Here is a 16,143-nt window from a genome sequence, read left to right as displayed (position 1 = left end):
GCCTAGGATTTATACTTATGCTAAGAAAAGGTATGTCTTGTTATCTTTTTCTCTCCAGCAATCAAAGTTATAAACTATGATTCAAAACCAAAATAATTACGTTCTTCAGCATCAATTACAAATTAAGCACATTACTTAATGCTGATCACAACTAACCATAAAAAGAAATGTAAAATAATGAATGGCTGAATATTATTGTTGATATTCCTGGGCCTTTATCGCAAAAGGTCCTCAAAATCCAAATGTACTTTACACATTAATATAATTATTAAATATTATCTATATGTCATTAACTGGTTCTCCCTCCCTGCTTTCTATACCCATTTGCCATATGCATGATATGTATAACGCAAAATGGTTTAACTATTGTATTTTGGAAAAAGGTTGTACTATGTTTTTTCTGATTCTATTTGAGGGTTGCATGTGATTGTCAGTATTGAATGGTGTTTGAAATGTATTTTTCTTGTGAACTTGGATATTAACTTAATTAAGAGCTTGATGGAGACCGCATGTTACTAACTTCTGAGCTTTCATAAATTCACATCTGAAAGCTGTTGTTCTCCTTATCACATGTCCCTCTTTTTTGTGTATGTTTTTTGATGTACAGGACAATTCTTTGTCATGATGTCCCCACAAGAGGTTTTACAGACTGGACCTCAACGATCTATCGCACCCAGAACCCACCCATACTCGCCGTGAGTCTCCTAACCTTTTACTTTATTTTCTCCTCTGCTGACACCCTTTCCTTCGCCACTGCCAATTTCTGTCTGCCAATCTGCTTACAATGCTCTGCTTTCACCATCCTTTATGTATGACTTTACCTAATGTTAATTATGAGTCTAATGACTACATAGTTTTCAGTGGCAGCTCCTTTTCTTCTGGCTCTTGAGCCATTGGATGCTGGTGTCTGTGAAGTAGGTGAAGCAATGCACTCAGCGATTGGCAGTGGTTAGACGTATTGCAAGCATTGCTCCCATCATCTTTTGGGCATTTGACCTAATACGCTAAGTTGCAAAGGGTATGTCCAGGCGTGGATCCCTTACGCACTGAGCCACTGGAACTCTGCTATACCAGAATGATGAGCCACAATCTGTTGAAACTGATCTTGGGTTGCCTATGTACATGTTCAGGGAGGACCGGGCCTGCAGTTCAGGTTGGGCTTTTCTTATTGGAGCAGGGTTAAGACTGATTTGGAAATGGCTCGATCCAAACTGAAGAAGGATGCTGAGAAAAAGAACCTTGAGCGATATCCAGTGATTGGACTCATTCCCCTCACAATGTTTTTTGTATGTTGGTCCGAACAGTCATGTCTTCCATTCCATTCCCTATAATCTCTTTTGAACCTGTTCTGTTCTCCGTAACCTGGGGAAGTGAGATTGAATTTCTCTAATGCTTTCAACCTCCAAGTTGTTTGCACATCATGTACCAGAACAGCCTCCTTTCTCTTCCGCTCAAGTACCCTTCAAAGTGAACATATGCGAGTCTAGATGGATGATTCTGATTGATGCTCCTAATTCAGTGCTGCTACCAGTAGTTAATATTGAAGATTTAAGTGCCATCTTTGATACAGAGCATTGCAGAACTTAACGTCTCTCCCAAGTCTGAAATGAAAATGACTGACATGGGCTATGTGGATTTTTAATATGTATTTTTGGGAAGAGGCTGTTCCTTCCAAAACACAGAAAAGTTCTATTTTTCCATACTGCAAATCACATAATGGTTATGGTAAAGAAAGATAAACTGGTCATAGTTCATTTCAGATTAATTGTGCTGTTGAAATTCGAAATGTGACCATCAAACCCGCCCTTGAAGCTTTGCATTGTATTGTGTGAAGTTCTGCTTGAGATTCTTGAACAAAATTGAGCATCATATAGAAGTAAACTGGTTACCCTAAAGTCATAGTTCTTCCCATGAGAAGTGCTCAGTTTGCATTCACCTGAGCACTGCCCTGTACCCAGTCTTTCTATACTTTTCTCAATGGTAAATGTTGAAACACACCTGAATCCGTGAAGAAAGCCACGATTGCGTGATATTTGAGGAACCCTGGGTCTTCCCCAGAAAGGGCTAGATTTCCATCATGTTTGCTTACATTTAAAAAATGGGAGAAGGAATCCACTTTCTTAGTAGAATATCAAAAGTAAGTGGATTTTGGTTTATCGTTCCTATTACAGAATAGCTGCTCATTGCTTCCCATTTATTCATTTGGTTTGATGAAAAGCTGAGCATTGTGCTGTACTTTGTTGCGATTATCTGTAATAATAATTTTCACCGTTTTTGTGACTTATTTCACTCATCTGACTACCTTTTTTTCCTGATTAATTTTACTTGGTAACCAGGAAATCTGATGGCCCACGTACAACAAGAGATGAAAAACGTCGGGCTCAGCACAATGAAGGTATGCACATTTACTTCATCTTGTTTGTGCTAAACCTTTTATAGACTCCTCCTTTGTAGACGCCTGTTTTTAATAACAATTTGACATGAAAAATTATGTACTTCTTGCAGTGTAATGCATCTTATGGTGTCAAAGTACTACCTCCCATAAGTGCTAAGAAGTAGCATTTCAAACACTGCTTTTACTGTGTTGTGGCTTAAAAACAGTTCCTGAATTCACTGCTACCTTATATTTTATTCTTGCACTTTATTGACTGTGTCCAGGCTTTGTTAATTTCCTAATATTTTCCGAAAAAGTGTACATTATTTCCACTTCACAGAATTTCCTTTAAGATAGATAAATATTAGCATTTCTTTCCCGAAGTGTGCACCCCCTTTACACACTGTAATAAATAAAACATTTAATTTCTATTTATTTTATAAGTGGAACATGCCTGATCGTGGCATGGTACATGTTTTTATTTTTGCTATACTTTTTATCAAAGAAGTGATTTTATTTTACTTTGTTTAATTTCCTCCCCTTTTGTGTGTGCTCTGTTTCACAAATGCTATTTGTAGGAAGCTGGCTTTTTATACGCTATATCAAAATGAGATATATCGTGTAAATAGTCTGGGGTTCCCTTAAGAGTGGAGAGGGGGCTCACTGTGGCAAACCCAAGGTGCTCTGTTGAGGCGTAGTGTAGTCGAGCAGCCTTGGGCTTAACACAGAGGAGTACAAGACATCTGGAAATGCACACAATGGTAAATAAAAGAGAGACATTGCTCAAGAAAGAGATCCACTCCAATTTATAAAAATAGCAAGTTTATTTGTGTAGGCATGAGAAGAAAATCGTTCAGGTAAGTAAGTTTTTAAAGAGAATTACTTTTCAGTTTTAAAAGTTTACAGTGCGATTTCTGAGTTCAGTATTTAACCAATGGTAGGAAAATCATATGAGGTTTACGAATTCTTGTCAGCAACTTACAGGACCCTTTTCCAGGAGTTCAGGTGAGTAGTGGGCAAAGTCCAAGGCAGCACCAGCAGAACACCACCAGCGGCACTAGGGTGGCCAGTTGTAGAGGTGCCGAACAGCCTCGGGTGCCCAACGTTATCCAATGGAGAGCGGTCACAGTAGAAAGAGGCTGCAGTAGAGGACTGTGAGACCAGTCCAGTGAAACAGAGTGGCTTCCGTTCTTGCAATGTTTAGGGATGTGGGGACACCTTTGATCTGAAATGAAGCGTCCGGTGCAGAGGGTCTTTGAGGTGTCGGGTTTCTCCGTCCAGCAACACTTGCGGTTGAGCGGGCCTGCCAACTGAGGCAGCAGGCGATGTCTGGGAGTTTATGTGGAAACACTCCAGAGTGGACTCAGCACTTTGATGGCTTGGGGACCACTCTGACACCTTTGGCCCACTTCAACATCGGCTGGGGGGCTCGGTTCAGTGGTGCATGACGACGTCTGGTTTGTGGGGCCTGAGTCCTCTTGGTCCTTCTTTTGCTTTCTGCAGGATGCAGGGACAGTTCTGCTGTCCCTCAGAAGGTCTTGGCTCCTGGGCGAAGGCAGCCTGTCTCCATGGTTTTGGGTACTCATCAGCTGCAGGACAAGTCGACTTTTGGTGCAATATGCGGAGTCGGCAGGCAGGCCAGCAGGGTTGGCGCCAAGTTAGTTGCTGGTTCTTCTGTTCTTGCTGTGCAACTTTTCTTGTCCATCTTCTTTCATCAGGATCTGCTCTCCTGGTGCCAGGGGCTCCCCTAAATACTGAATTTAGGGGCATTGGGGGAGTGTAAGGTAGTAGCCAATGGGCTACTGACCTTTAAGGTCACCAAGCCCCCTATATGACCACTTTCTGTTGGACGTGGACCTAACCCTTTCACAGAATTCCTAAGGGTGCCTTTATAAAGATGGCTACGTCTGAAAAATCGTGTCCACCTCAGTTTAGCACACCTTATTGCCACATGCAGTGTAAAGGGTCATGGCACACATGGACATGTTGTGTTTTCACTTTTGTCTCCACCAAGATACGCAGCCTGCGATAGCAGCCCAGCATGTGCTTGGTGAGTGTTCCCTTAGGGTGGCACAATTTGTGCTGCTGCTCTTAATGACCCTCTTTAGTACCGCAGGCCCCAGGTACCAGGGGTACCATTTACTAGAGCCTTACAGAGGGTGCTAAAGGTTTTGCCAATTGGGGGAAACAATTATACAGTTTTGGAAAAGAGCTCTGGCACTGGGGACCTGGTTAGCAGTAAGCCAGTGCGCTTCCAGTCAAAATCACATCAGTTACCTGGCAAAAGGTGGGGGTGACAATGTCAAAACTTGCCACTTTCCTACAATATTCTACCTATGGAAAGACACATTGATCAAACAAACACAGTTTTGGCATTTTTCTTCGGAATCTGTCTCCGCTTGGGCACCTCACTACATGCCCTTAATCACACAGATACCAGTTCCCAGGTTTTAGCCTACTGGACATCAATTTAATTACCTCATTGGAAGCAAACTAAGGGCAAAACACCCCAAAAATTAGATTGTTACTTGAAAAACAAAGAACTGGAAACTGGGTCAGTGATAACCTAGAGTGAAGTGTCTGCACTAGACAAACACTACTGAGGATTGTAACATTTGTCTAGAAATGTCATGCCGAGGCTTAAAGATAAGGCGGGAGGTTGCCCGAGAACCTTTGGGCCTTTGGTGTAAGAAAGAAATTTTGTTCTCTATTTTGGGTTCACAACAAAGTACAAATGCCTGCAGAGGTGACTTGATGAGTCCCAGTCTAATGTCTAAGACATATATCATCAACAGCCTCGCCAGGAAGCGGCACAACATCAAGACTTTCTTTGCTGTTCAGATCCTATTCGCCATTGAGACTTGCTCTCGAATCGCATTTTTGTGTTTAGGATTCCCTGTCGAACCAACACCAGCTCTTGATATAAACTTGCCACCCACTGTCCTGTGAGGTAGAGGGTGGTAACATTGTTGCCATTGTGTCAGAGTAGCTACATGTCTGTTTTTCCACTGCTGGAATGTGGTGAACCACCAGTACTATCAATGCAGCTCTGTTTTTGTGACACTTGACCTCCCCAAATACAGACCTTTGTGGTATCTCTTCAACAAGGCACCAAGGATCCACAATCTTTCATCCACTACAAGAACTTACAATGGCTTTTCTCTTCTCCTGTGTAGTTGCTCCAGATTGAGATCACATGGTTTCATTGAACACTGGAAAAGCATACTGGCTAAGCCTGGCATGTATTGCATTTTCCTCCTGGAATTCATTGTTCTAAATAACTACCCTGTGAATTACATTGTATCTTTGCACATTGCCCCCAACAGAGCAACCATATGCTTCCTTATAGAACCCATGGTTTTCAAAAGTCTTATGTGATCGTATTTGAGACGCTCTAACCGAAAGCAGTAGCGGATACTCTTACTTTCGCCACTCCTTCTTCCCAGATGTTAGGAATACTGAAATAATAAGACACTTTTGCTCTGTTTCATTTCTCGCGTGACATCCATTCAGAACCTTCAAACATGCTTTTTTTATATTTGCCTTTGGGAAGAGCTTTAGTTCAGGAACCACAATTCAAATTGGCGAATCCTCCGCCGGTTCGATTCCTTGATGCTTTCAGAGTTACACAAGAATTAGACACACAAGGCATCCAAACTTACTCACTGTAAAAAAAAAAAATGCTTTGAAATGCAATCTTATTGTCTTTCTTTAATATTAGTTACATGGGCCTATGTAGTCATTACGACTACTCATTGAATCCTCCTGCACTGATTTACCTATGGATTGTTTCACAGTAGTTCCTAGCAAGTAAGGCATTCCAGTACCGATGATCAACAAACTGAAGATGAAGAGGAATTGACGGCTGATTGTTCTCCCTAAGGTGTTGTCATAAGGTGAATTTCATGATCACAACTCACTTCACTAAGCCAGAATGCTCAACATGAGATACAGGTTCCCCATTTACTGGATTTAATCTTGTTCAGTTTCATGTGAATGTGGGGATCCATAAGCAAAAAACTGGCCAAAGAAAGTCCAGTTCGAGATATACTAAAAACAATCTGTACGTTTACACACAATACTAGCAAACACTACAAAACAGACATAATAAAAATGAAAACCAAGATTCCTGCCAACACTTAAAGATGCAAACTACCAGCAGCAAAGGGGAACAGCATTACCAACTGCTCAGGGGGGAGTAACAGCTACTTCAATAGAATGACTTACTGATTCTTATCTCTTCCAAGCAGGGGTTGGGTGGGCGGAACCATAAAAAAATGATAAAAGACCTGTGAGTAAAGATTTTGTATAGAATGATAATAGGCTCATGCTTTTGAGATCCCCCTCCACAATCCATGATTCCTCCGCATGCACAGAAACTGTTTTTCCTGCACTGACAGAAGCATGTTTTTAAAAAAGCTCACTAATAATAAACCTGTCTTGGGGTCTAAGGTATCAAAGGAACAAATATCTCTAATACGCTATTTCTCATTGAGAGAGAACAAATATCCAGTACTAGACCCCAACACCACTAATAAATGCATCATTCAAGAGAGCGGGAGAAATTCAGGTTTATAGTTCTAAATCAGTTACACCTAACTTTAACCATAGGTATAGAGAATACAGGCTTCTGCTTTCATGCACACGTTAATGTTTCTCATAATAGACATAAATGTAAAAGTGCAACTTTTTCACTTAAAATTAGCCCTACATGTTTCCTCCCAAGGCATTGTGGCAGCTTTTAGAAAATGATTTTCCTCTACTCTTACCTGGGCATAATACAAAAGAAAGGGGACTTGAATGAGAAAGTAACCAGCTACAGTGAATTTTAAATTGTGCTCTTGTGGCACCTGAAGAACAACATTTTAGCAATGGTTCTCTCTTCTGTGGTTGGTCGTCATAGGTAGTTCAATACACAGGAGGCGTGCTCACAAAGGCAACCTTGGTGATGAATATAAGATGGTACACTGCAAACAAATAAAACGTATGCTTTTATATCACAATTTTTACAACGCAACTACCATTACATCGAATGATCTTACAATGCATACCGTTACAACACATTCTTTAAAACTACCATTGCAACACATACCATTACAACGCTTAATACTTTTAGTGCAACAGTAGGGGAAGTGTTGGATATTGTAGGGGTAACATTTACTATTCCCCCTCCGGTGATGCAACAGTAGGGAAAGTGTTGGATGGCGTAGGGGTAAAAATTACTATTCCCAACTACCCTAAAACCTATACCCACCCTAACACTTAAAAATCTCCATTACTAACCTTAAAATGCATTGTGATGGCATGCGTTGTACTGACATGCGTTATAATGGCATGCATTGTAACGGCATGCGTTGTAATGGACGTTTCCCTTGGAAATCAATGAGAATGGTCCCTCATGAAACAATTGTACCTCTTAAACTGGAATAGATAGCTGTCTAGCTGACATTGTTCTTCTTGCCACCATAACATTTAACACTCACGGTCTACAAATAGGTAATATTAAAACAATACATAATCAGAACAGACTGGGAGGACCAACATTTAGAACTTGCAAGGGAAGTTAACCTTCTTTGGCATTGCCTATCAGTTGTGAATGGTCACTTTACAGTAATCTACCCGCCAAAAATCTTGAACACTGATGTGAATGTGATGAGCAAGCATCTCCTGAAATAACATGAATGGGTACCTTCCAACAGTGTGCTTGAAGGCCTCCTCTTTGCATGGGTAATGCAGAACCTGGTTTTAGGTTCCACTTCAAAAAATTTAAATTGTCAAGACTGTGCCTGTGTTCCAAGAACTAAGCTACCATTTGAGTATTCTTTTCATATACTGATCAGGAAACTTTATGTATGCTTTTCATCCAATGTTCCTTTTCTTCAAAGCAACAGGTAAGTTGAAACTGCACACTATGGGAGGATTCTCTTTATTTCTAAGTATCCATGGGAATGATATTCATCCAAAGAGCCATACAGGTGGCTTTCACGTAAGCAGGATTGCTTATTTTGGATGACTGGTAACCTCTTTCACCATTGCCTGTGTCACTTAAATATGACTGTTGAGGTACAGACTTTTGATTCTCCGTTCTCATCTTTGAAAGTAGTCTTCCCATAAATCGTACTATGCGGTCCATTGGTAGCAATTTTATTTTATTTTATGTGGGTCTAGAAGAGTACAATTGACCTGAGAAAATGTAAAGAAGAAATGATACTGTCTTGTCTTCAGTATTTGCCTAGATCCACATCCATTTGTATTAAAACACTAATGGCAGCTGTCCCTGCCTATTGCAAACATTCTTTTTTACCCCATCCCAGGGATGAAGGTTTCTTAGAGTTGGAAAGCATTCACCTGCTTTGGTGTTAAATGGATTCCTTTGAACAATGCAGCCTTGTTCCATTATTTGTACTTCTTCATAAAACAGATCTGTAGTATTGCTCTTAGAAAGTAGCTTATAAGGGTACCTATAACCTTACGTGAAGTAGTGAGTTTGATTCAAATTCCATGCACAGGCAAAGTAATTTAGAATTCACTTACTTTAACCCCTTGGCAGCAGGGCACATTCCCCTGCTGTGCTGGGGGGAGGAGGGCGCCCACACCGGCCCTGTGCTCCTGACTAGCTCAGCTCGTCATGAGCTACGGTTCTCGTGTGCTCATGACGAGCTGAGCTCGTCACGGCCGCACCCGTTTTCGTGGAACGTTCAGCACAGCAGGGGAATTATCCCCGCGTGTGAGCGTTCCACGGTTCATGACGAGCTCAGCTCGTCATGAGCACACGGGAACCGTGGCTCATGAGCAGCTTAGCTCGCCAATGAGCATGGGAGGGGTTAAACTCCTGTTCCTCAACCCTTAAAAACCATATTATATTTTTGCATCCGTCCCTTTGTCTTTCTTCTCAGACCATCACTCTTGTGCAGAGAGATCTCCGAAACTGTAAGAAAAGGTCTGAGGTAATTCCCTGATAAAAGAAGAGGTCAAAATAACTTTTTGTAAATTATGGATCTTGCTGTAGTGGCTCAACGTCACCAAAATTTAAGCTAAATGAATGGCTTTTTGCATGTTATCGAAAAGCTATTTCTATGCATACACAGGGCATATTTACAAAAAGGCACTTCAACTTCACCATGATTCCAGTTGCTTAAATTTGCAGAGCAGATATCTAGCTTGCCTATCATTGTAGGAGAGTAGGGTCTGCTATCTTATGGTCACCCCAAATTTTTGCTCTTTGCTTCACTGGTTTATGACTTAATGTGGCTGTGGGCCTGCTAATGAGACCCACAGCCTGCTGTTCTCTCTCTAAATTGTTACCCATGTACTTTAGGTGCATAACGAAATTGGAAATGGTTCACCTTATTGGCCCCTGTAACAGTGTACCCAGGTACCCAGGGCATAGGTGCTTCCAAGGCCTACCAGGGGCTGCAGCATGTATTGTGCCACCCCTGGCCTGGCCTCCATATTTGACACAACTGGCTGATCACTCAGCTGGGGTAAGTCGGTGTAACCACTCCTTACTTAGGTGTAGTATGCCTATACCTAACCTAAAATGGACACATATGTTCCTATCAGTCACTCCTATGGAAGGCCTCATCAATCCTGGAGGCAGAGTGCTTGGAAATATGTGAGATGGTGCTCAGGCATGAGCTGAGCCTGTCTGCAGCTTTCGGAACCATGTCCTTTAGCTGTTTCATGATATTGCCATACCATATACTCTTAAGTGCATTATGAACCTCGCGGTTAAATGCTATCTTGGGTTTGGCTTTATCAAAACATGTCGAGTAAGGTGTCATACGAATTGGATTACTACCCCCTCGCCAGTTCTGGCGACGGGGGTAGCATTCCACCCTTCTAGAGGTACACGACATGTACCTAGCCTGAACCCCGGTTAAAGTTAAACAGAGCCTCAGCATCACAAAATGGATGCTGCCACCACAGACACAAGTCTGACCTCCTGCTGCTGGGAGTCCTTACAGCGAGGGCAGCTTGGACAAAGGGTTTCCTGCTTGGGGAGGTGCTAGCACCACCCCAGACAGGATTTTGTGTATTGGGTAGGACAGGGCTGAATAGAATCAGACATGCCTGGGGCACACAAGGTGTCCCTGTGCATAGGCCCCAGTCCTGGCGCGAAACTGGACAAAGGAAAGGGGGTGTAACCACCCCCCTTCCTGGTTCCACCCAGAGGAGGGACCTAGTAGGTGATCCGGCCCCCCAGATTCGAATAAGAGTGGGAGCTGTGTCCTGAGACTTCAGATCATCCTGAATCAACTTGAAATACAGAAGAAGACTGGACTTCGACATTCTGCTGCACAGAAGACGGAAGAGAATCTCCCTTGTGGCCAAGGAGTGACCACCCTGTGAACACAGGCACCAACCAGCAACTCGACGTCTGCTTTGCCGCTGCCTCCCGCCGGAGCCCGAGCCCAGAGCCTGACAAGACCCAGACTCCCAGACTTCTCACAGCCCGATCCACAGTCCCTACAAAGAAGGGACCCGTGGAGGCACCGAGAGACGTGGGACCGGACCTCTTGAAAGACCCCCGAGAAGCTGACTGTGCAGCACCTGAGGCACCCTCGACGCTGTGCTTTGGGGTTTGAGAAGCCCCAACCTCGAGCAGCCCTTGCACCGAAGATCAGCCCCCCAGCATCTCCACGATCTGCGTGGGGCCCTTTTGCACTGTGCCACTCGACGCGCCATCCCGTCCACTTGCCACGTGGCTAGCGGCCATCTTGGCGACGAAACCTTCAACTTACACTGCGGGTCTGGTTGCTCCAGACTTGCCCTCGCTCCTGTAAAAAGGAGCACCTGCTCTGACCTTGCTGGTCCGAGTAACAAGCCTTTTTCGATTCCTGGGTGGCTTGCATTAGCCAAGGCCTGTTTGCTCCAATCAAGTTGCCGATACCGCCAACAGCGAGAAGCCTGCGTGGGACAGCTCGTGACCGACTCCTGGACGTCTTCGACCCCTCGTGTCCACGTGGCTGCAGAGAGAAGCTACACCTCGACGCCTGTTTGCACCCGACATCGCCTGGTTCCACTCTGGTTCCACGGTAGTCACTGGCTAGTGACTTTGAACATTGTCCCCTCTGCTTTCAGGTCTTCACCTCTTCAGATCCACCCTTGGATCCACCGGAACTCTTCACATCGAGCCGCCTGCAGCATCTTCAGCTCCAAGCACCATCGACCTGCGTGACGAAACCCGACACTACTTCGACCCTGTGCACCCGCTTCCTGTGGGTGAGGTAACTCAGCAACGCCGGTGGTCCCACACTGGTACACACCTCTAGTGTCTGTGTCTAAAGTTTCATCCTCCTAGGTCACTCGGAAGGTTCCTTAATAACTAACTTTGTAACTTTTACGCACCATTGACATTGCATTGGTAAAGCGTGCACTTTCCGCACTGCACCCGAGTCCCGCGGGCCTTTCCCGACTTCTTCACTGCTAGTCCCGAACAGCTCCAGCGATTCCCCAGGCCCTAGGCCTCTTCACTTTCCCCATAGTGGTTCTTATACCACTATTTTAGTATATGGTTTAGGTGGCCCCTAGGGCTCATCCATAATTGTGCAACTTTTGTGTATTTAAACTGGTTTTGTTTTAACGCATTTGCTTCTGTGCTCATAAAGAGTATCGGGGATATTTGTAGAAATAAATCTATATATATTTTCAATATATATCTGTGTGGTGTCCTTTCATTTGGTATTCAAGGGATTGTGTATGGTAAAACAGCTTGCTTCACATGCCTTTACAGAGTTTAGCCTAAGACTGCTTAGTCCATGCTACCCCTAGGATAGCTTGTCTATAAGGTTGACTTTACAACCTGCACCATAAGGGTTGCTTGGCATGGTACAAGGTGATCACTAGAACTAGTGAGCATCATATACCAGGCCAACTTCTCACATTGGTGAGCAGCGGATTGGGATTTGAGCTTGCTGTTGTTTTACCATTACAATCTTTGAAAATATCATTTGAAAGATCATACAGGTACCTGATAGGTACACTAAAACAAGACTAGATATACTTAAGTTCTACTGAACTTAGTTGTTGTAGAGGATAGGGAGTAGCACACCCTGACTACAACTACTAGATAGGTTTTGTAGAAAAACACAAGTGTAGGTAGATTGCAACACATCCACCACACTAGAGCAATGTCTGGAGCAGAGGGATCCACTGGAACCACCTCTGTTGAGAGTGACCCTCCAAGGGCACCATCCAAATTTGCTATCTTTCCATTTAAGGAACTGAGGCAACTGTGTTCCATGAGAGGAATCAAAACATGTCCTACTCCTACAGCAGGACACCTCAGAGAGCTGTTAGACCAGTCTGAAGCTCTAAAAAGCTCCAAACCAGGCCCCTCAGGGACTGGAGATGGAGGCTCTCCCACTGAAGATGATAACCCTGATGCCCCTGCCCCTGTCATCCAGATAGATGAGGAAGACCAGACCCCTGGGAATTCTCAGCCTGAGGAAGAGGAGGAGGAGGAGGAGGTGGAAGAAAGTGATTCTGATGATGGTAGAGATAGCCAGGTGTTAGTCAGCAGGCTTAACCAGGCTAACCTAAGCTTATTTGGGACTGAAGGTGGGTCCAACCCATTCAGACCCCCAAATGGACTTAACCAGGAGCATAGGAGGAGGAGGAATCACTCAGGTGAATCCAATACTTCCCATGTTTCTAGAGGTTCTCATGGCAACTCCAGAAGGGAGTTTACTAGCCCTCAGAGAAGGGAACATGAGGCCAAAATGAGAGAGGCTGAACTTAGGATTCAGAGGCAAGAGTTAGAAGTTGCCCTGGCCAAAGAGAAACTTGCTAGAGCAAGGCAGCCTAGAGAGAGTGGATTAGAATCCACTGGTGGCAGCACTATCCCTAAGGATAAAGACAGGTCCTATGACAATAGAAACCTGAGTAAGATTGTGCCCCCCTACAAAGTTGGGGATGATATCCACAAGTGGATGACTGCACTTGAGAGAGCTTGCAAAGTACAGCAGGTCCCTCAGGAGCAGTGGGCAGCAATCTTGTGGCTCTCCTTTGAAGGTAGAGGCCGAGACAGACTCCTCACAGTTAGTGATGGGGATTCTAGAAACTACCTGGTCCTGAAGAGTGCTCTGATTGATGGGTTAGGCTTAACCACTGAACAGTACAGGTTAATGTTCAGAGACACCCAGAAGACACAGACTCAGGACTGGTCTGAATTTGTTGAATGTGCCACTAAGGCTCTGGAGGGCTGGTTGCTGGGAAGTAAGGTTACAGACTATGAAGGATTGTACAATTTGCTTATGAGAGAACAGATTTTAAATAACTGTCAGAACCAGCAGTTGTATCAACATTTGGTTGACTCAGATCTAACCTCTCCCCAAGAATTGGGAAAGAGGGCAGACAAATGGGTTAGAACCAGAGTTAAGCAAAAGAACCAGAACCAGAACCAGGGTGGTGACCAAAAGAAAACAGACCAGAAGAGTGGGGAGCAGAAAGCTAAAGACCAGAAGTCTTCAACAGGGCCCCAAACTAATACTGAGGGTGGGTCCCAAACTTCCAAGAAGAAAGAAGGTCAAAGAAAACCCTGGTGTAGCTTTTGCAAAAACACCACTCACTGGACAAGTGATTGTAAAAAGGGTGGAGCCCCCAACACTGCAGCCCCTAAGGCACCTGCACCCACTAGTACAGTTGGCAGTGTTGGTCCACAGACTAAGGGGGTAGTGGGTATCACCTTGGGAGCTGATGGAGATTCTGACCTAGTCAGAGTCCCCACACAGGCTGTTCTGATTTGTGATGGGGAGATTGATTTTTCCCCTACTGTCAGTCCTAATAATTTGGGCAAGTACAGACAGACACCTTTAATTAATGAAAAAGTGGCTCAAGCATACAGGGACACATGTGCCAGTGTCACTATGGTGACGCCTAGCTTTGTGGACCCTGGACAGTACATACCAGGTGATAATTACCTGGTGACCAATGCCAGCAATGTCACTACTACACATAGTGTGGCAATTGTTAACTTTTCCTGGAGAGGGGTAACTGGCCTAAAAAGAGTTGTGGTTAGTGCTGATCTCCCAGTAGAATGTTTGTTGGGCAATGACCTGGAGAGCTCTCTATGGTCAGAAGTTGAGTACAGGACTCATGCAGAGATGTTAGGGATATCATCACATGTCCTTGCTGTGACCAGGTCACAGGCCAAAAAGTGCCTCTCTAAACCTCAGGTCTTGGATCCTGGAACAATGGACCAAGTACCTCCCAAGACAAGGAACAGGAGGGCAAAGGCTGTGCCTTCCCAAATGCCTACAAGTGAGGATCAGTCTTCACAGGAAGATGATTCTGAGACCCCTGAAGGAACTGTCCCTATAGAGCTTGAACCTGATCAGGTTGAGTTTCTGGGGACAGGGGGACCTTCTAGGGCAGACTTGGGGCAGGCTCAGTTATCCTGTCCTTCTCTTGAACCCCTCAGACAGCAGGCTGCTGCTGAGGCTGCTGGGAATGCTCAAGGTACCCATAAGGTTTATTGGGATGATGGGCTCCTTTATTCAGAGGGTAGAGACCCCAAGCCTGGTACAACCAGGAGGTTGGTCATACCTCTGCAATTTAGGGGCTTCCTTCTTACCTTGGCACACGATATTCCCTTAGCAGGACACCTAGGCCAGAACAAAACATGGGACAGACTTGTCTGTCACTTTCACTGGCCTCACATGTCAGAAGATACCAAGGAGTTTTGTCGCTCCTGTGTAACCTGCCAAGCAAGTGGCAAAGCAGGTGGTACCACAAAGGCCCCCCTAATACCATTACCTGTGGTGGGGGTGCCCTTTGAAAGGGTAGGGATTGACATTGGTCCAACAATGGATCCCCCTACAGCATCTGGGCACAGATTCATACTGGTGGTGGTGGACCATGCCACCAGGTACCCAGAGGCAATTCCACTTAGGACCACAACAGCTCCTGTTGTGGCCAGGGCCTTACTTGGAGTTTTCTCCAGAGTGGGGTTTCCTAAGGAGGTAGTATCTGATAGAGGTGCAAACTTCATGTCAGGATACTTGACAGCTATGTGGAAGGAATGTGGTGTTAACTATAAGTTCACCACTCCCTATCATCCACAATGCAATGGGCTTGTTGAGAGATTCAACAAGACCCTAAAGGGCATGATCAAATGATTACCTTAGAAGCTCAGGCGAAGATGGGATATCCTTCTGCCCTGCCTTCTGTTTGCTTACAGAGAGGTCCCACAAAAAGGTGTTGGCTTCAGCCCCTTTGAATTGTTGTTTGGACATCCTGTAAGAGGACCCCTATGTCTGGTGAGGGAAGGATGGGAGTTACCTCTCAAAAAGCCCAAACAAGACATAGTGGACTATGTACTTGGTCTCCGCTCCAGGATGGCTGAGTATATGGAGAAGGCATCCAAAAACCTTGAGGCTAGCCAGGCCTTACAGAAAGCCTGGCATGACCAAAAGGCTGTCCTGACTGAGTACCAGCCTGGACAGAAGGTATGGGTGTTGGAGCCAGTGGCCCCAGCAGCACTCCAAGACAGATGGTCTGGACCCCATACAATCATTGAGAAAAAGGGAGAGGTTACCTACTTGGTGGACCTTGGAACTCCCAGGAGCCCCCACAGGGTGCTCCATGTTAACAGGCTGAAAGCATATGTTGACAGGAGAGACATGGGCTTGCTCATGGCCACAGATGAGGGGCAGGAGGAAGAGAGTGACCCTCTCCCAGACCTGCTGACTCAGAATCCTGAGGATGGCTTAGTTGATGGTGTGGCCTTAGATGGCAGCCTCACTGAACATCAGCAACATGACTGT

At 44.7% G+C, this 16,143-nt stretch overlaps 1 protein-coding gene across 8 annotated transcripts in view; it reads left to right on the top strand.

The window, feature by feature from the left end:
* The window catches only part of USF1 (upstream transcription factor 1), a 222,363-nt gene that overhangs the window by 137,995 nt on the left and 68,225 nt on the right, over window positions 1-16,143 (top strand). For all 8 annotated transcript variants that reach the window (XM_078670052.1, XM_078670056.1, XM_078670059.1 and 5 more), the window contains 2 exons: window positions 608-695; window positions 2,337-2,395. In XM_078670052.1, coding sequence (XP_078526178.1) covers window positions 608-695; window positions 2,337-2,395 — 147 coding nt within the window. The remainder of the gene's footprint in view (window positions 1-607; window positions 696-2,336; window positions 2,396-16,143) is intronic.

The sequence above is a fragment of the Lissotriton helveticus genome, chromosome 12 (genome assembly GCF_964261635.1).
Source record: "Lissotriton helveticus chromosome 12, aLisHel1.1, whole genome shotgun sequence".
Lineage (NCBI taxonomy): Eukaryota > Metazoa > Chordata > Amphibia > Caudata > Salamandridae > Lissotriton > Lissotriton helveticus.
The sequence above is the reverse complement of the archived record's forward strand: the minus strand, read 5'-3'. Positions and strand labels throughout refer to the sequence as shown.